Consider the following 20816-nt stretch of genomic DNA (forward strand, 5'->3'; position numbering starts at 1 on the left):
TTCAGGATCTATGAATGTGCAAATATTCATAGATCCTGAAACAGGCAGTGGCTGACACAGCAGTGATTGTGAAACAGTAATACCTGCTACGGTATTAGTGTGTTCACATTTTCACATTGTTATTGTGTAATTATCTACATTGTGTAATTATTTACCAGAGATCAAATCAAAGTTTTCACAAAGATATATTTGTCTGGCTGAGACTTTTATATTACATGCAATATTTGCCTATCTTGATAGCCAACCAAGTTTGCCTGGGAACTGGCTCATTGCCAGTAGTCAAAAATTCCAAACCGCCGGGACGTCAGGGCGAGGCGACCCGCACCGTTCTCAAGTTTACGGTTCCGAGAGTTTTGTTTGGGACCAAGCCCGGAAAGCACCAGAGGGGGGTGCCCCCTGTCACCGCTCCATCGGCCCTCGGAGCGCATGACGCCGGACGCCGTTAGTGGCGCCCACAGAGCAGGGGGGACCCACGCGAGCCCACGGGATCGACTCTGTGCATAACTGTAGTCCACTGACTTGCGGTTTCTACGGCAGCGATCACACCAGTTTCCTGTTTGTTGGCGTGTGCTATTGACAATTGCGTATTTCTGCGATGCCTGCAAGAGTTACCATGGATAAATGTCAACCACATGCACCTACCAGCACATGGGTGAAAAGTTTGAAACTTTTCACGTTGTAAACTTTTCACCCATTTCACCCGTTCACCTGTTTCACATAGACTGTTAAAAATGAGCCAAAGTGCTAAGAAACTATTTTCCCCAATGCAGCAGTTATGGAGCTGGCTGTATTAGAGCAAATAAATGTATATGAGACATCAACCTGACCACCCCCCCCCCCCCAGCTTGAATTATGGTGTCTTTGTGGCCTCCCATTTTCACAAAACTCCTAGGATGTACCCTATTTGTGCCACCTGTTGACTGAATCCTCTGAGCATTTGTCCGAAAATCAGCCTCACGTTTCTCTACATCTGATCTTAAAAAGGTCTCAAAAATACTGACTATAACCCTGATCGCCTGCTGTTTATCTAGTGGCCAGCATTGATTTCCCACCTGATCACCTGACTTTCTCTCTTTTCGCTCTCTCTCTGATGGGTGCTGTGGGTACAGCGGGCCGGCGGTGTGATGGAGGAGGAGGAGCATGGCCACGGTCCAGTCGTCTTGAGGAGGAAGAGGGCAGCGAGCGTAGAAAAAAACACTTGCCAGCTCTTCATCCAGACCGATCACCTCTTCTTCCAGTACTACAACACGCGGGAGGTGGTCATCGCTCAGGTGCACATCCATGCATGTCCATGACGTCAGTGTGGAAACAACACTGCGGCGTCCCATGAACAGACACAGACTGATGGACAGACACACACTCCTCAGCTGACCATAGAGAGAAGACAGGCCAGGCTGCTCGCTGCAGTGTAAATGCATCATAGAAACTGAACTCTCGGGCGTCCGGGTAGTGCAGCGGTCTATTCCGTTGCCTACCAACACAGGGATCGCCAGTTCGAATCCCCGTGTTACCTCTGGCTTGGTCGGGCGTCCCTACAGACACAATTGGCCGTGTCTGCGGGGGGGAAGCCGGATGTGGGTATGTGTCCTGGTCACTGCAGTACCACCTCCCGAGCACCAGAGCAAACAACGACCGGAACTTAAAAACTACTAGAACCACCATGGGCAGTCAAAATGACTGCCAGGGGTTTTAAACTCTATATTCTGTCAAGATAAACACCCAGTTGAGATATTAATGCATTATATGTGTTAGTATGTCTGTCAAGAAACTAACTGACACCAAAATTAACATTGTAACAACTTCAATATTATTTTTAAACAATTTAAAATGGCCGCTGTCCAACGCCTGTAAATACTGCAGCGCCTCGGTGGTAGTCATGGTGCGTCTGTAACCAGACATGTTGGACATAATCAGTTTCCAATTTAATCCAATTTCTGTGCACTGGAGGGCGCTAGTGTGTTATAGGACAGAGCAATGAACTTCACGAAGGAAATAACGTGACTACACACGTCATAAATACTGACAGGACGCACACGATCATGCGACAGTTATGAGCAGTCATTTTGACCGCTCATGGTTGTTTTAGGTAGATCTTATAACTTTTTTTCGTGCAATTGATCTAAAACTAATTTTAATGCAAATATATGCAATTTTCAGGGAGTGGCAGGTCTGTACCTTCTTTTTTCCCCCCACAAAGTTATTAAACTTTGAAAATCCAAAACCGCCAGATCGACCGCCATGGTCGCTCCGGTGTGAAACAAACATGTAAATCCCAAGCTGGGAACACAGGCCACGGCTTAGTTAGTTTATTTGGAGAGATTTTCTTTATTTGTATGATTTGGGATTAGTTTTCAAATGCAATTCAGTTTTTTTTGTTTAAGACAAAAAATATTTTCAGTTTAACTTTTACAAAGAAAAGAAAATATGCAGGTTCACGTAGTTTATAACCAGCCTCAGACGTACCAAAGAAGTTCCTTAATTTGATAAAGAAGATGGCACAGTGGTTAGCGCGGTCGCCTCACAGCAAGAAGGTTCTGGGTTCGAGCCCCGGGGTAGTCCAACCTTGGGGGGTTGTCCCGGGTTGTTCTCTTTGTGGAGTTTGCATGTTCTCCCCGTGTCTGCGTGGGTTTCCTCCGGGGGCTCCGGTTTCCTCCCACAGTCCAAAGACATGTAGGTCAGGTGACTTGGTCCTCCTAAATTGTCCCTAGGTATGAATGTGTGTGTGTGTGTGTGTGTGTGTGGGGGGGGGCCCTGTGATGGCCTGGCGGCCTGTCCAGGGTGTCTCTCCACCTGCCGCCCAATGACTGCTGGGACAGGCTCCAGCATCCTCGTGACCCTGAGAGCAGGATAAACAGTTGGGTGTACATGGGTGGATGGATGATGGGTGGATGGATGGGTGGACATCTTGTAGATGTTGGTCTGTGGAATAAAGGAATCTTTTTCAGTCATCATTTGTTTTCAGTCTCCGCTTGTTAAAGAAACTCTGAGGAGGTCGTGTCGTGACCCCAGTGTCGTGACTTGTGTGGAGCTGAGTGTTGAGTGTGTCGCTGCCTCTCTGCTCTCCAGATCTCCAGCCACGTGAAGGCAATCAACTCCATTTACCAGAGCACGGACTTCATGGGCATCCGGAACATCAGCTTCATGGTCAAAAGGGTTAAGGTGAGATGAGGCTCCGATTCTTAAAGACGTCTTGATATGAGCCACCGTCAGGATTGGAGGATATTAGGGGATGTCAGAACATGTCGGTAGACCATAAACACTCAATACAGGAAGTGCTGGTAATTTTGGTTTATTTAGAAGAAGAAAAAGTCCCTGCCAGCATTTGTCTGTCTCAGCAGTGGGACGTAGTGAACCCAGCATCGAACACAGAGATGTAGATGTCGTTCCTTAAAATCCGCTGTTTCCAAACTGAATTTGATGTTTCCCTCTCACCCCGTCCCCGAATGAAGCTCTTCTGTCACAAGTCCTTCCCGTAACCGGCCGACCCTGTTCTGTTTAGATAAACACCACCCTTGACGAGAAGGACCGGACCAACCCCTTCCGCTTCCCCAACATTGGAGTGGAGAAGTTTTTAGAGCTGAACTCGGAGCAGAATCACGACGACTACTGCTTGGCCTACGTCTTCACCGACAGGGACTTCGACGACGGGGTGCTGGGCTTGGCCTGGGTCGGGGCTCCCTCAGGTTTGTCCACAACATGCACATACACAAGGACATGGTAGCAAATGGTCCTGATGTTATGCTTTCGTCAACCCTCATGGGTCGGTGCTTGTTTGCCCCCCCCCCCCGCCACACACACACACACACAGACACACACATTTAAGGGAGGCCAGGTCACAGAATTTAATATCTTGCTTGCAGACAGTTGAATAGGGCAGACACCTACTTGCTCCCTTTTTTAGCTGGATGACATAGTTCCCCTCACCTCATCATGTGACATTTCTGACCCTAAATCAGTTCCAGTCCAGCACGGCTCTGCAGTCACTCTGAGAAATGGGTAGCTAGATACAAGAAATGACAGCCAACATCTTTTCAGGGGAAAAAGATGGGAGAAGCTTCAGGAAGAGCATCAGATTAGGGATTCCTCCCCCAGGACGGGTGGATGTGTAATAGGTGCCGGGTGGGAGGAGTAGACGATGAGGTAACAGATTTAGAAACAAAACCTTACTGAAAACACATAGTAATAACAAATACGTGTTAAAAAAGAAATAAAAGTGGTCACCGGGGCCGCATGGTATGTAGAAAGATGTGACTCATCCTCCTCAAACACCATCAGAGAGAAGCACCGTCCCATCAGCACCATCAACCGCGTGTAGAAAAAGCCCCAGAAGAAAGGCTAGGTTCATTCACATAGAGAGGAAGAGAACAGAGTGAAGATGATGAGTAAGCGGAGGCAAAGAAAACGGTGATGTCCACTTCTGACTTGTTCAGTTTAGCTCGTGTTCCCAGATCTCAGGTTCAGTAACAGACACGGTGGAGCTCCATCACCTCAAAATAAAGAACTGACCACACGTCACTTCAAAAAAAAAAAAAAAATCAGTCTGTAGACACCACGTATACCTCCTAGTTAGTCTGTAAGTCTTCAGTTGTGCTAGTGTTTCACAGTAGTATACTGTTCTCATCTCCTGGATCGCCACCTTGCCGTGGTGGAGAAGCTTTTATGTACCAACGATCCCAAGACCTATTCCATGCAGAGCTTGGCTCCTGGTAGGGTCACCCAAGGTGGACAGGTCAAGGGGGAGCTTCCAGGCGAAGCGTGACCCAACAAAGACCTCAACGGCAGAACTGGTGGAAGATGTCTCCAGGTCACAATGGCGGTGAAGGTGGATGAAGGCTGCCACAGAGGGTGGTCCCCAATCGTCTTGGTTCTCCATGCCATTGGACTCTGGCCACCCCCTGCCAAGGACCGTGTGGTGGTTGCAGGTACATCAGCCTCTCCACGTAAAAAGCTGCCACGTGCAGGCGTCCTCCCATTATACAGCCCCAGGATTGGCCTCTACACCCACTTAAGGACCCAGAGGGAGGACGGTCATACTCGACCCCAAGTGACCGCCGATGACATGATATGATATATACTGTTCTGCTTTTGCACTTTTACTGCATGTTGTTACTACAGGGCAGCACTGTGGTGCAGTGGTTAGCATGGTCGCCTCACAGCAAGCAGGTCCTGGGTTCGAGCCCCGGGGTAGTCCAACCTTGGGGGTGGTCCCGTGTCGTCCTCTGTGTGGAGTTTGCATGTTCTCCCTGTGTCTGTGTGGGTTTCCTCCGGGGGCTCTGGTTTCCTCCCACAGTCCAAAGACATGTAGGTCAGGTGACTCGGCCGTACTACATTGCCCCTAGGTGTGAGTGTGTGTGTGTGTGTGTGTGTGTGTGTGTGTGTGTGTGGGGGGGGGGGGGGCCCTGTGATGGCTTGGCAGCCTGTCCAGGGTGTCTCCCCACCTGCCACCCAATGACTGCTGGGATAGGCTCCAGCATCCCCGCGCCCCTGAGTGCAGGATAAGCGGTTCGGGTAGTGGATGGACGACATGTTGTATTTATTATCTCTGCAAAGTGTCCTTGAGTGTAAGAAAGACACTATACAAATAATATAGTAATTATTATCCATCCATCCATCCATTATCTGAATAATTAGTATTATTATTATTATTATTATCAGTAGTAGTATTATCAGTAGTAATATTAGCAGTAGCAGTGGTATCTGCTTTTACAGATGTAGCCATTGTAGAAGCCCCATCGTTTTACTGCATGCTTGCTGAACTACTTCTGCACTTTGGCTCCAGCCCCAAGATTTATTGTTGAATTGTCTGGAAAAATCAAGTTACATGTGTCCTGGTAATCAGCTGGCTGAGACAGAAGTTTGTGCTCACTGGCAGTAGTAGTAGTAGTAGTAGTAGTACATAATAGCATTAGTAGGAGTAGCACATAGCATTAGTAGTAGCTGTCTGTCTGGTGATTCTGTCGTCTATCAGAACAGTGAACAGATCTCTCTCAGCGTCTCCATTAAAGACTCTGATAAGCTTTTCATCTGACTCCCTACGTCACCCCCACACCCCCACGCTCCCCCATGCACGTCGGGACGTTTATTTCCAAGGATGAGGGAGGGGGATGAGTTTGTAATGCTGTCGGTGAGTTTTTGTCTCTCGATTTCCACTTTCTCCCCGGATGTTTGTCGGGACCACAGTTCTGTCTTCAGCAGATCAGACCAGGACAGAGAGACGCAGGTGCTCATGATGAGGGTTGTGCTGAAAACCAATTTCAGGGCAAAGCCAAACTGTTTGATACCGTTTCCCAAGCTAGGAGTGTGCTCGTCGTTGTGTTGTGGTTTTTCATAAAGTCTGTGAAGTGGTCGTACGACAACAGGGTTCTGGGTGCTGTTAAAGAACACACACGTTAACCAGACCGCTGAGCTCCGCACCTTGCTGAGGTTAACAGGGGCAGATGCAGATACAGGTGGCATCCGAGTCTACACTGGTAGATGTTCAGATGGGCGTCCGGGTAGCGTAGCGGTCTATTCTGTTGCCTACCAACACAGGGATCGCCGGTTCGAATCCCTGTGTTACCTCCGGCTTGCTGGGGCGTCCCTACAGATACAATTGGCCATGACCGTGGGTGGGAAGCCAGATGTGGGTGTGTGTCCTGGTCGCTGCACTAGCGCCTCCTGTGGTCGGTCAGGGCGCCTGTTCGAGGAGGAGGGGGAACTGGGGGGATAGCGTGATCCTCCCACGTGCTACGTCCCTCTGGTGAAACTCCTCACTGTCAGGTGAAAAGAAGCGGCTGGTGACTCCACATGTATGGGAGGAGGCATGTGGTAGTCTGCAGCCCTCCCCGGATCGGCAGAGAGGGTGGAGCAGCGACCGGCACGGCTCGGAAGAGTGGGGCCAGATACGATTGGGGAGAAAGTGGGGGAGGGGTCCTAAAAAAGAGAGAAGCTATTCAGATAAAGCTGTGCTTGTTTCCTGCAGGCGTCTGTCATTCTGATCTACCTCAGGCTCTTGTCGTCGGTGGCAGCCAGCTAGACTGCTGTCAGCCCTGGGGTTAGCAAGACAGAGAGCATCACTACCACAACCCCTGGGCAAAGAAACATTAATGACCCCGCCAGAGACGCACACAAACACAGGGAAGGGACATTTAGCAATACAACCAAGAAATTGTTTGACTTTTCCCTTCGGCTGTATTCATGAATACCCAGCAGATGTCAGAAGGGTTTCGGTGGGTTGGGTTGCTAAACGCTTCACGTTCTCTCCCATTAAATGTTCAGATGACTAACTTCTGAGTTAACGATGTAGTCCTTCATTTTTTTTGTATAAATCATATTTGATACCTTTTCCCGCTGTCAGTTTTGTAGCAACAGTCATTCATTGTGTTAGTGTCCTGTAGGTGCTCCTCTTGGTGTGAGTTTTGTTGGTGCTGGCGGGGTCCACCGTCCCCACCAGGTGTGCAAATGTAATGGCGCCCGCAAGGGAAACGTGTTGAGTCTGCCACAAAAGGCAAAGAAGAAGGAAGTTGAATGTCAAATGTGGAAGAGCAAGTGATAGGTGCTAAAATACAAAGCTAAACATTATCCAATGTTTAATTAGTTTTAATTAAAGGTTTTTTATGGTTTGATATGTTGCAGTGGAGTTTTTTTTTTTTTTTTGCATTTTCCTCCTTTATTGGATAGTGATAGTTAGTAGAGAGGGACAGGAAAGGCAGGGGAGAGAGAGGGGATGAAATGCAGCAAAGGGCCCGGGCCGGATTTGAACCCAGGCCGCTGCGGTAAGGGCTCAGCCTTATATGTGGTACCCCTCTATCCGGTGAGCCATCAGGGCGCCCCCAAGTGGAGGTTTTACCTGATCTTGGAAAGTGAGAGGATGCCTGAGGAGTGGAGAAGAAGCATACTGGTACCGATTTTCAAGAACAAGGGTGATGTGCAGAACTGCAGCAACTACAGAGGTATAAAGTTGATCAGCCACAGCATGAAGATATGGGAAAGAGTAATAGAAACTAGGTTAAGAGGAGAGGTGATGATCAGCAGCAGCAGTGTGGTTTCATGCCAGGAAAGAGCACCACAGATGTGATGTTTGCTTTGAGAATGTTGATGGAGAAGTATAGAGAAGGCCAGAAAGAGTTGCATCGTGTCTTTGTGGGTTTAGAGAAAGCTTATGACAGAGTGCCGAGAGAGGAGGTGCGGTATTGTATGAGGAAGTCAGGAGTGGCAGAGAAGTATGGAGGAGTGGTGCAGGATACGTATGAGGGAAGTGTGAAAGTGGTGAGGTGTGTGGTAGGAATGACAGATGGGTTCAAGGTGGAGGTGGGAGTACATCAAGGATCGGCTCTGAGCACTTTCTTGTTTGCAATGGTGATGGACAGGTTGACTGACCAGATCAGGCAGGAGTCTCCATGGACGATGATGTTCACGGATGACATTGTGATCTGTAGTGAGAGTAGGGTGCAGGTTGAGGAGCCTGAAGAGGTGGAGGTATGCACTGGAGAGAAGAGGGATGAAAGTCAGTAAGAGCAAGATGGAATACCTATGTGTGAACAAGAGGGAGGACAGCAAGGAGTAGAGGTGATGAAGGTGTATGAGTTTAAATACTTGGGGTCAACTGTTCAAAGTAACGGGGAGTGCAGGAGAGAGGTGAAGAAGAGAGTGCAGGCAGGGTGGAGTGGGTGGAGAAGAGTGTCAGGAGTGATTTGTGACAGAAGGGTACCAGCAAGAGTTAAAGGGAAGGTTTACAAGATGGTAGTGAGACCAGCTATGTTATATGGTTTGGAGACAGTGGCACTGATGAAAAGACAGGAGGAGGAGCTGGAGGTGGCAGAGTTGAAGATGGTAAGATTTTCACTGGGAGTGATGAAGAAGGACAGGATTAGGAACGAGTATATTAGAGGGACAGCTCAGGTTGGACGGTTTGGAGACAAAGCAAGAGAGACAAGGTTGAGGTGGTTTTGACATGTGTGGAGGAGAGATGCTGGGTATATTGGGAGAAGGATGCTGAATATGGAGCTGCCAGGGAAGAGGAGAAGAGGAAGGAGGTTTATGGAGGTGGTGAGGGAGGACATGCTGGCATGACAGGACAATGCAGAGGACAGGAAGAGATGGAAATGGATGATCCTAACGGGAGCAGCTGAAAGTAGTAGTACTAGTAGATATGGAATGAGATGTTATTCAGTAATACCATGACAGAGGACCTTGTTGACGAGTCTTCTTTCTCCAAAGTAGGAATTCTCCTGCTGGATTACCTTTCTGGTGTTACACCAAAATCTGCAACTGTAGGAACTGTGACTTGTCCGTGAATGCTTGAATTGAGCTTTGGGATTTGTGGTATAAAAATGTCGTATTGTGGACGCCAAGATGATGCTGAAACCACCAGAACTGAAGGGCTTAAGGATAACCTCTTTAAAGAGATGTCCTCGGTATATCAATGTCTGCGTGGGACGCTGGCCTGATCCGGCCTTCAGACCAAGCTCAGAATGCATGTTTGAATTACAGTAAGACGACTTCCAGAAACGTGGAACCGGATCTCTGACATGTCCGAGAAACCAGAGAGAAATATATCAGGGAGGTACAACAAGATTGTTATCACAGGGATATTTTAACTGCCTTGTTGTTGCTGAATCGTTCTTTACATGCAGGGTTTCATGGTCTCGGAGCTCCTGGGTGGAGTGGGTTCAGGGAGGTGCTTTCAGGGCATCAAACAATGTTTTGTTCATTCGTTTATCTCTCCATCAGTTCGGTTAGTTTTTTTTCTGGCTGTTTGTTTGTCTGCGGCATCCGAAGGGTGTCAGCGCTGTTGCGGTTCTGATGAAGTGATAAGTTCTGGTGTGTGTTTGTGAGTTGTGCGGTCGGACGTAGGTGTCGTCCGCTTGCTACAATTTTCTTTCCTTTTTCCACATGGCTGGCGTCCGGTGCATGGCTGATGCCGTCAAGTGTTTTGGTCAACTCTCCGGTCTCAGTTTTTTTTGTTGTTGTTGTTGTTGATATTTCCCCCTTTTTCTCCTCAATTGTACTTGGCCAATTACCCCACTCTTCCACGCCGTACCGGTCGCTGCCCCCCCCCCCCCCGATCCAGGGAGGGCTGCAGACCACCACATGCCCCCTCCCATACATGTGGCGTCGCCAGCAGCTTCTTTTCACCTGACAGTGAGGAGTTTCACCAGGGGCACGTAGCACATGGGAGGATCACGCTGTTCCCCCCAGTCCCCCCCCCCTCACAAACAGGCGCCCCAAACGACCAGAGGAGGCGCTAGTGCAGCGACCAGGACACACACCCACATCCGGCTTCCCACCCGCTGACACGGCGAATTGTGTCTGTAGGGATGCCCAACCAAACCGGAGGTAACATGGGGGATTCGAACCGGCGAGCTCCGTGTTGGTAGGCAAGAAGGCCTTTATGTTTTCTGTACCATCTGCCTGGAATAGCCTGCAGAATAGACTTAAACTCCAGGACTTGGTTACTCTGTCAGAATTTAGAGGTATGGTCCAGTCTATGGACTCTGAGTCTGTTGGTAACAGGTTTGTGTCTTCTCCCCTCAGTTTTCTGCTGCTGTGCATTTGGAGCTGTTCTCTTGTCTCCGTGTGAGTGTGTGCTGAAACTGGTGTACTGCTGCCGCTCTTGGCCAGGTCTCTCTTGTAAAAGAGATCTGAGTCTCAGTGGGACTAACCTGGTTAAATCAAGGTAAATGAACGGAATAGACCACTACGCAACCCGGATAACCCCTGGCCTTAGTTTTTGATTAGGTTCAGGAACCACACCCAAACCCTGGAAAAGAAAAGAAAAAGCCAACAACAAACAGTCGATCAATACAGGCCAATGAGCTGTGTTGTAATGAGCTGTGTTGTCCTGAGCTGTGTTGTCATGAGCTGTGTTGTAAGCCGGATGAGTGGATTCAGGATTCAGGATTCAGGATGGAGGATGGCGAGGAAGAGAGATTGGGCTGAATGCTTTAGCAGATCAGGGGTATTGGTTAAGCCCAGCTAATGACATCCTTATTGGATTTGACCAATTTCCACCTAAGCATAAAGTGTGCTCAGCGGAGGGGCTGCACCCACGTGCACACCCACGTGCACACCCACGTGCACGGTGCACACTGTTCCCTGCCTTGAGTGCTTTGTCCTCGTGTTTGTGTGGCCAGAGGCGCTGTCTGCTTGCAGCCTGTCTTGATGACTGGACTCCCGGCTTATGGGAAATGAAAGCTGCTGTCTTTCCAGAATCTCCGCCGCAGGGCTCTGCCTCTTTCCAGCAGGCTTAAACCGGCTGGAAACCCCCCCCCCCCCGTGTCCCCCTATCCGTGAGAGACGGACGGGACTCGGCGGGGCTTTGGGCGCAGTAGTGACAGCTCCATCAGTCTCTCGCTATATGCAGCATATCCACCCCAGACTCCACCTTTAGGGGGTTTTAAAAGTCCTCCACGAGGTCTTGTGTTTGTTTAAGGGCGACCACGCCTACATTTCAGGCGTCTACCGGTGTTCAGCAGTGCCCCAAATACCCTCACATTTCACCTCACAACATAACCAGGAAGTGGTTCACCACAAACTCAGAGAACCACCTGGAAGGATGAAGTTTGTGCTGTTCGTGCCTGTTTTTATTTCCCTTGTTGAAAGTCTGCGTTGGTTTCTCCACTGGGTGAGATGACAGTAGTAAGCAGACGGCTCGTCTGGAGTGTGGCTGTAGTTAATAATAATAATAATAATTTGATTTATAAAGCACCTTTTATCATCATTAAATGTAGTTGGTAGTTCTGTGTGTGGAATAATCCTGACGGTTTTCTTGTTTGTTTCATCTCATGTTGGTGTTTTTCTTTTTATTCTCATTCCCAGGGAGCTCAGGGGGCATCTGTGAGAAGAGTAAGCTGTACTCTGATGGCAAGAGAAAGTCTCTGAACACCGGCATCATCACTGTGAAAAACTACGCCTCCCACGTCCCCCCCAAGGTCTCACATATCACCTTCGCCCATGAAGTCGGCCACAACTTTGGCTCTCCTGTAAGTCATTTGGCCTGAAGCCGACCGGGTCATGATGCCCCAAATACAGCAGTACTGTACAGTGTGTGTGTGTGTGTATATATATATATATGTGTGTGTGTGTATATACACACACGTGTGTATGTGAGAGAACCTTAAAACGGGACTTGATGTGTGGGGGCGTTGAGGGGTTCGAGTCCGTCGCTACAGAGTCAAACCTAAAAACCTTCTGTTGGGCTCTCCGTCCATGCCTTCCCCTGTCCGGCGTCTTTATTTCAGCATGACTCTGGGATCGAGTGCACGCCAGGTGAGTCCAAGATGCAGGACAAGAAGGAGCGGGGCAACTACATCATGTACGCCAGAGCGACGTCCGGAGACAAACTGAACAACAACAAGTTCTCCATCTGCAGCATTCGCAACATCAGCCAGGTGCTGGACAAGAAGAGGGGCAACTGCTTTGTTGGTAAGTGCTTTTTGTGTGTGTGTGTGTGTGTGTGTGTGTGTGTGTGTGTGTGTGTGGTAGGGTAGTTAAAATGTGAGCTCTCCTCATTGTGTGTGTGTGTGTGTGTGGTAGGGTAGTTAAAATGTGAGCTCTCCTCATTGTGTGTGTGTGTGTGTGTGTGTGTGTGTGTGTGTGTGTGTGTGTGTGTGTGTGTGTGTGTGTGTGTGTGTGTGTGTGACCTCAGAGTCGGGCCAGCCTATCTGCGGTAATGGGCTGGTGGAGGCAGGGGAGCAGTGCGACTGCGGCTTCAACGATCAGTGTAAAGACTCCTGCTGCTACGACGCCAATGAGGCCGAGGGCAAGAAGTGCAAACTGAAGCCGGGCAAGATCTGCAGGTCAGTGTCCAGACCAGATCAGCCGACAGCAACCAGCTCATCTGTACTTACAGCACCTCTTTTATAATCTGTCATAACGACAAATAACACCTGATAAACACAGGCTATCATCGTGTTAAAGCTGCAGTAGGCAGGGCGTCCGGGTGGCGTGGCGGTCTATCCCGTTGCCTACCGACACGGGGATCGCCGGTTTGAATCCCTGTCTTACCTCCAGCTTGGTCTGGCGTCCCTACAGACACAATTGGCCATGCCTGCGGGTGGGAAGCCGGATGTGGATATGTGTCCCGGTCGCTGCACTAGCGCCTCCTCTGGTCAGTTGGGGCGCCTGTCCGGGGGGGGGAGTAGCGTGACCCTCCGCTGTGCTCCGTCCCCCTGGTGAAACTCCTCACTGTCAGGTGAAAAGAAGCGGCTGGCGACTCCACATGTATGGGAGGAGGCATGTGGTAGTCTGCAGCCCTCCCCGGATCAGCAGAGGGGGTGGAGCAGAGACCGGGACGGCTCGGGAGAGCGGGGTAATTGGCCAAGTACAACTTGGGGAGGAAAAAAAAGGGGGGGGGGGTCCAAAAAAAGAAAGTAATAACTGTGTTATAACATCAGAAGAGCGCGGTGATGAGAAGACAGGAGAACTGTGTTGGTGTTGATGTCATTTGACTGACTGACCTGTGTGTGTGATTCCTTCCCCGCAGTCCCAGTCAGGGTCTGTGCTGCACCCCAGAGTGCACCTATGAGGGCACCACCAGGAGCTGCCGGCCGGAGTCGGAGTGTGCTCATGAGGGGATGTGTAACGGAGCCTCGTCTCAGTGCCCCACCTCGGAACCCAAAGCCAACTTCACCGCCTGCCACGGAGACACGCAAGTCTGCCTCAATGGGGTACGTTAGTGTCGCGCTGCCTGCGCCGTACTCCAGATCTGGACCAGATCAGATCTGGACCAGATCAGATCTGGACCAGATGCATTTCTGAAGGAGGTTTACAGAAGTCAAGACATTTCCATTGTAGTCAAATCTGCCAGTATAGACGTGCATAGAAAGTGCACAAAACGTGACTAAGACGTCCGACATAATTTACGGCCACGTTAAATGTACGCATCAGGGCGTCCGGGTAGCATAGTGGTCTGTTCTGTTGCCTACCAACTCGGGGATCGCCAGGTTGAATCCTCGTGTTACCTCCGGCTTGGTTGAGCGTCCCTACAGACACAATTGGCTGTGTCTGCGGGTGGGAAGCCGGATGTGGGTATGTGTCCTGGTCGCTGCACTACCGCCTCCTCTGGTCAGTCAGGGCGCCTATTTGGGGGGAGGGGGAACTGGGGGGAAATAGCGTGATCCTCCCACATGCCCCCCCTGGTGAAACTCCTCACTGTCAGGTGAAAGGAAGCGGCTGGAGACTCCATATGTATCGGAGGAGGCATGTGGTAGTCTGCAGCCCTCCCCAACTCAGCAGAGGGGGTGGAGCAGAGACCGGGACGGCTTGGAAGAGTCTGGTAATTGGCGAAGTACAATTGAGGAGAAAAAGATCCAAAGAAAAAAAGGAGTTTTGGTTTTTTTTTGGGGGGGGGGGCCCCCCCCCCGTTTCTCCCCAATTGTACTTCGCCAATTACCCCACTCTTCCGAGCCGTCCCAGTCGCTGCTCCACCCCCTCTGCCGATCCAGGGAGGGCTGCAGAGCATCATAATATTCCCCCCAGTTCACCCTCCCCCTGAACAGGCGCCCCGACCAACCAGAGGAGGCGCTAGTGCAGTGACCAGGACACATACCCACATCCAGCTTCCCACCCGCAGACACGGCCAATTGTGCCTGTAGGGACGCCCGACCAAGCTGGAGGCAACACGAGGATTTGATCCAGCGAGCCCCGTGTTGGTAGGCCACACCACCCCGACGCCCCGATACTCTGAACGATGAGATTCTTACTTTCTACTGAGAATGTACAATTTTTTGTTTGTTTTTTCCATGTCTGACTTCTCCGTGCTCACGCGGTGTCCAACAGGGCTGCTCCGGCTCCATCTGCGAGAAGTACGGTCTGGAGATGTGTACCTGTGCCAGCCAGGATGGCCAAGATGAGGCGGCCGAGCTGTGTCACGTCTGCTGCATGGACAAATGTGAGTGGCCGCTCTCCTGTCACACCGCCGATGCATCGCCCCATCCCGGCTAAATACTTGTAGTTCTGTTTCCTGGGACGCATACTTTGTAAAAGGCTCGTTGTTAGGGCTGCTCCCCACGGACGTAACGCTGGGATCGGAAACTTCGGAGAAATTAGCAGTTTTGACAGACCACCACCAAAAGAATCCAGTCCATCCGACACTCTGGTTCCTCCTTCCCTCCTCTAACCCCTCCGTTAAACCGGCTTCATGCGTGCTCATGAGTATGCCCGTCAGGAAATCTCTTTAGTTACACCAACAGTGTTGATGTGAAATACTGGTTTACTTCTAGGTGAAGTATTTGTAAAGATCGGCATTTCCACAGTACCTGCAGTACCTTGTTTGCCAGCCTCTGTCCAACATCAGTATTAATGCCATATGAAGACTGTCAAGTGTAACGCAGTTGTTAATCTGTGCATGTAAGAATATTTTTCTCTGTGAATCTGATATAGTTGCCATCCGGTCCTTGTATAACCATACTGAGAGCTGTGTCCGCATTCTCAGCACAAAGTCAAACACGTTCTCGGTGGGTGTCGGACTCCACCAAGGTTGTCCCTTGTCCCCGATTCTGTTTGTGATATTCATGGACAGGATCTCAAGGTGCAGCCAAGGTGAGGAGTGTGTCCATTCTGGGAACCTCAGAATTGCATCTCTGCTCTTCGCAGATGATGTGGTTTTGTTGGCTTCATCAGAACACGACCTCCAGCGCACACTGGGGCGGTTTGCAGCTGAGTGTGAAATGGCCGGGATGAGAGTCAGCACCTCCAAGTCTGAGGCCATGGTTCTCTCCGGTTTGGGGATGAGTTGTTGCCTCAAGTGAAGGAGTTCAGGTATCTCGGGCTTTTGTTCATGAGTGAGGGTAGGGTGGAGCGGGAGATTGACAGACGGATTGGTGCAGCATCAGCAGTGGTGTGGACGTTGTACCGGACCGTTGTGGTGAAGAGGGAGCTGAGCCGGAAGGCAAAGCTCTCAATTTACCAGTGAATCTTTGTTCCAGCCCTCACCTATGGTCATGAGCTTTGGGTAGTGACTGAAAGGGTGAGATCATGGATACAAGCGGCTGAAATGAGTTTCCTCTGTAGGGTGTCTGGGCTCCACCTTAGAGATAGGGTGAGGAGCTCGGACATCCGGAGGGAGCTCGGAGTAGAGCCGCTGCTCCTTCACGTCGAAAGGAGCCAGTTGAGGTGGTTCGGGCATCCGATTAGGATGCCTCCTGGGCGCCTTCCTTTGGAGGTTTTCCGGGCACGGCCAACTTGGAGGAGACCCCGGGGTAGACCCAGAGCTCGCTGGAGGGACTGCTTGTCCAATCTGGCCTGGGAACACCTTGGGATCCCTCAGGAGGACTTGGAGGGTGTTGCTGGGGAGAGGGAGGTCTGGAGTGCCCTACTTAGCTTGCTGCCACCACGACCCGACCCCGGACAAGCGGCTGAAGATGAATGAATCGGATATAGTTGCACCATACTGATGTTGTGAAGCACTTTTTTAAAGGTGAAGTACTCAATTACCAGATCTGTAGTGGCGAAACGCTGTGTACGTGAATAAGGCAGTAGGACTGCGCCGTTACTGAGAGCTCACCTGATTGGTTGAGGGCTGCCGGAAGCGATAAAGCCTCAACCAGTCAGGGGAGCTCAGGTGAGATTCTGAGATCCTGAATACAGATGCAGGTTAAACACGGAGGCTTGATGTTCTCCCAGACCATGTAAAGTACTCGTGGCTATAACAGCTATGTCATGTAAAGTACTCATGGCTATAACAGCTATGTCATGTAAAGTACTCGTGGCTATAACAGCTATGTCATGTAAAGTACTCGTGGCTATAACAGCTATGTCATGTAAAGTACTCGTGGCTATAACAGCTATGTCATGTAAAGTACTCGTGGCTATAACAGCTATGTCATGTAAAGTACTCGTGGCTATAACAGCTATGTCATGTAAAGTACTCGTGGCTATAACAGCTATGTCATGTAAAGTACTCGTGGCTATAACAGCTATGTCATGTAAAGTACTCGTGGCTATAACAGCTATGTCATGTAAAGTACTGGTGGCTATAACAGCTATGTCATTTTTCATAAAAAAAATAACACTGAAAGAACATTGCCACCCCCAGCTTTAACTTGGACATTCTTAAATCAAATTAAACCACAGTCAGCAGACTTAGTGCAGTTTTTTTTTTAACCCCCCCCCCTTTTTTTTTCCCCTTTTTTTTTTGTCTCCAATTGTACTTGGCCAATTACCCCACTCTGCCAAGCCGTCCCGGTCGCTGTTCCACCCCCTCTGCCCATCCGGGGAGGGCTGCAGACTACCACATGCCTCCTCCGATACTTGTGGAGTTGCCAGCCACTTCTTTTCACCTGACAGTGAGGAGTTTCACCAGGGGGCCGTAGCACATGGCAGGATCACGCTATTCCCCCCCCCCCCCAAAAAAAGGCGCCCCAACCGACCAGAGGAGGTGCTAGTGCAGTGACCAGGACACATACCCACATTCGGCTTCCCACCCACAGACACGACCAATCTTGTCTGTAGGGACGCCCGACCAAGCCGGAGGCATCACGGGGATTTGAACCGGCGATCCCGGTGTTGTGAGGCAACGGAATAGACCACTCGGAGCCTAGTGGAGTTTTAAAAGCTACGTTAGAAACCACGTTATTTACTGAATAGCAAAAGTAAAGAATCCATTTGCACACATGCATGCTGGATTGTTTCCACTTCACCAAGTTTCCTCTGAGCAAACCTGGTGAAGCTGCACTGGTGAAGCTGCACTGATGAAGCTGCACTGGTGAAGCTGCACCGATGAAGCTGCACCGATGAAGCTGCACTGGTGAAGCTGCACTGATGAAGCTGCACTGATGAAGCTGCACTGATGAAGCTGCACTGGTGAAGCTGCACTGATGAAGCTGCACTGATGAAGCTGCACTGATGAAGCTGCACTGGTGAAGCTGCACCGATGAAGCTGCACCGATGAAGCTGCACTGATGAAGCTGCACCGATGAAGCTGCACCGATGAAGCTGCACCGATGAAGCTGCACTGATGAAGCTGCACTGATGAAGCTGCACTGATGAAGCTGCACTGGTGAAGCTGCACTGATGAAGCTGCACTGATGAAGCTGCACTGCGCGACACCTTGTTTGCTAATGTTTTTCATTTGCACGAGGATGGAATAAACATTGAAGCAGTTCAGCCTTCGTGTGTGCTTTAGACTTTTTTTTTTTAGGATTTTTTTCTCCCTTTTTTCTCCCCAATTGTACCCGGCCAATTACCCCACTCTTCCAAGCCGTCCCGGTCGCTGCTGCGCCCCCTCTGCCGATCTGGGGGGGACTGCAAACTACCACGTCTCCTCCGATACGTGTGGCGTCGCCAGCCGCTTCTTTTCACCTGACAGTGAGGAGTTTCACCAGGCGGATGTAGCGCGTGGGAGGATCACGCTATTCCCCCCAGTTCCCCCTCCCCCCTGGACAGGTGCCCCGACTGACCAGAGGAGGCGCTAGTGCAGTGACCAGGACACATACCCACATCCGGCTTCCCACCCGCAGACACGACCTATTGTGTCTGTAGGGACGCCCGACCAAGCCGGAGGTAACACGGGGATTTGATCTTGCGAACCCCGTGTTGGTAGGCAACAGAATAGACCGCCACGCCACCCGGACGCCCGGTGTTGATTCTTCTGACGTAACAAAATGTCTTTTTCCCCCCCTGATTTTCCCCTGTTTCTCCCAATTTAGTGGCCAATCGATCCCTATTTTAGTTCAAACCCCCACCCTCGTACCGCATGCGTTCCCCAACTGCATCTCTCCAGCCGGCAGTCTGGAAGGAGACGCCTCGCCACTTCCGTGACAAGGCGAATCCAGGCCGAACCACTGCTTTTTAAGACACACACAGAGACGCATTCATGCGACGAACACAAGCCGACTCCGCCCCCCTCCCGAAGACAGCGTTGCCAATTATTGCTGCTTCGTCGAGTCCGGCCAGTCGGATCTGACGAGACCGAGGCACGAACCCCCGGTCCCCAGTGGGCAACTGCATCGACACAAAGCCGATGCTTGGACCGCTACACCACCGCGGACCACAAAATGTTATTTTGTCTACCAAAACTTCAGACTCTTATTATTTTTACTATTCATCTGATATTGTCTGCCATCACCTACATAAAGAGGAAACAAAGGCTGGCGGCGCTGTGCGCGGGGTATCAGTTTAGTCAGTCTTGCTTCTTTTTTTTTTTGCGTTACATTTTAAAATGTCCTCTCAACATTTGCTCGATAGTTAAACTGAAGCATCACCTGTGTTGGCTGTTGCTCTTGTGCGTTGGAGGATGTTGTTCCACTCAGTTGAATACCTGGTTGGTCCGTCTCCCTCTGCCTCCAGTGAAACCCAACACCTGCAGCAGCACTGCCTCGGACAGATGGTTGGACTTCTTCAGCAAGAAGGTCACCACACTTCAGCCCGGCTCGCCCTGCAACGACTTCAAGGGCTACTGCGACGTCTTCATGAAGTGTCGGCTGGTGGACGCCGATGGACCGCTGGCCAGGCTAAAGAAGGCCATCTTCAACGCAGAGCTCTACGAGAACATTGCCGAATGGATTGTGGTGAGTGTCCCTGTGCGAGAATCACAATTTATTCCCATGGAGGCAACATCAATTTGTTAACAAGCAGGTAGAAATAATACAGTGATAATGTGCACAGTACTTATAATACCTGTAGTATTTTGATTGTGTTATTAAATGAAAGCAGGCCCTTCATTTGTATCCCATCTGGATGTTTTGCAGGCTCACTGGTGGGCTGTGCTGCTAATGGGCATTGCGCTCATCATGCTAATGGCCGGTTTCATCAAGATCTGCAGCGTCCACACTCCCAGCAGCAACCCCAAGCTCCCCCCACCCAAACCACTGCCAGGTAAAACACACACTCCCTAGACAAAGCACTGAGGCTTCAGGCCATGTCACTTGACAAGCAGCCATTGCTTCCCTATATGAGGAGAGTTGACACTCGGCCCACCACGATGTTGGGCCTTGGCGGTCCACACCACTCAATGAAAAAAAACACGTGCTTATGTGTGTGTGTGTTTGTATATATATATCCATCCATCCATTGTCCAAGCTGCTTATCCTGCTCTCAGGGTTGTGGGGATCCTGGAGCCTATCCCAGCAGTCACTGGGCGGCAGGCGGGGAGACACCCTGGACAACCCTATACATTATATATTAAGTAATATGGTGTAGCCTAGTGGATAAAGTGAGCTATGAGCATTTAATGAATAAGTTAAAACAGAATAAGTTAAATGAATAAATAAGCTACAGTTCATTTCATGGTTATGTACACGTTTATTTACAATGGTTATAAGTTATGATATGTACAACGTACAAGCTCTAACGTGAGTTCATTCATGAGCCTGGTTTATTGGATGTGTACAATATACAGTACTTGTTGCTAGCTTGGTTGTTAGGCTTACAGCCTAACGTGATGTTAAATGTCATTCATTCTTTTCTTTTCTTTCATTGGTACGTCTGTAATATTTAGCCAACCAAAATGTATGCTGAGATAGAGGGGCGGGACTTAGCACTACGACGTTAGGTCGCGTGAGGTAAAGAATCAGAACGCTTGAGGACACCGCTGAGGAAAGCTGCTCTTCTGTATTGTGAGCTGTTTGTACATAACGTCGGGATCAACAGAGCGTTATCCGTGGGATGTATGTACTAACTGGATGTACAAGAGGATTTGGACATAGTCGAAGGTGAGAGACCAAGGACCAGGAAAGCTCTCCGTTGGACGACTGCGGAGACCGTTTCCTTCCCCTGGTGTGCCTGTGACTGTCAGGTGGTTTCTTCACACCCTCGCTCATTCTCCTGCGCTCGCAGCAGAGCGCTTGACCCCCCCCCCCCCCACGACAACAGAGTTTTATTGGAAATATTAATTA

General features: G+C 50.1%; 1 protein-coding gene across 1 annotated transcript in view; it reads left to right on the forward strand.

Annotated features, from left to right (window-relative positions):
* The window catches only part of adam10a (ADAM metallopeptidase domain 10a), a 103489-nt gene that overhangs the window by 78051 nt on the left and 4622 nt on the right, over positions 1-20816 (forward strand). Inside the window, exons 6-15 of the mRNA XM_056278182.1 lie at positions 1110-1271; positions 3067-3159; positions 3500-3683; positions 11800-11963; positions 12222-12405; positions 12629-12779; positions 13466-13649; positions 14761-14872; positions 19270-19490; positions 19671-19797. Coding sequence (XP_056134157.1) covers positions 1110-1271; positions 3067-3159; positions 3500-3683; positions 11800-11963; positions 12222-12405; positions 12629-12779; positions 13466-13649; positions 14761-14872; positions 19270-19490; positions 19671-19797 — 1582 coding nt within the window. The remainder of the gene's footprint in view (positions 1-1109; positions 1272-3066; positions 3160-3499; positions 3684-11799; positions 11964-12221; positions 12406-12628; positions 12780-13465; positions 13650-14760; positions 14873-19269; positions 19491-19670; positions 19798-20816) is intronic.

The sequence above is a fragment of the Lampris incognitus genome, chromosome 4 (genome assembly GCF_029633865.1).
Source record: "Lampris incognitus isolate fLamInc1 chromosome 4, fLamInc1.hap2, whole genome shotgun sequence".
Taxonomy (NCBI): Eukaryota; Metazoa; Chordata; class Actinopteri; order Lampriformes; family Lampridae; genus Lampris; species Lampris incognitus.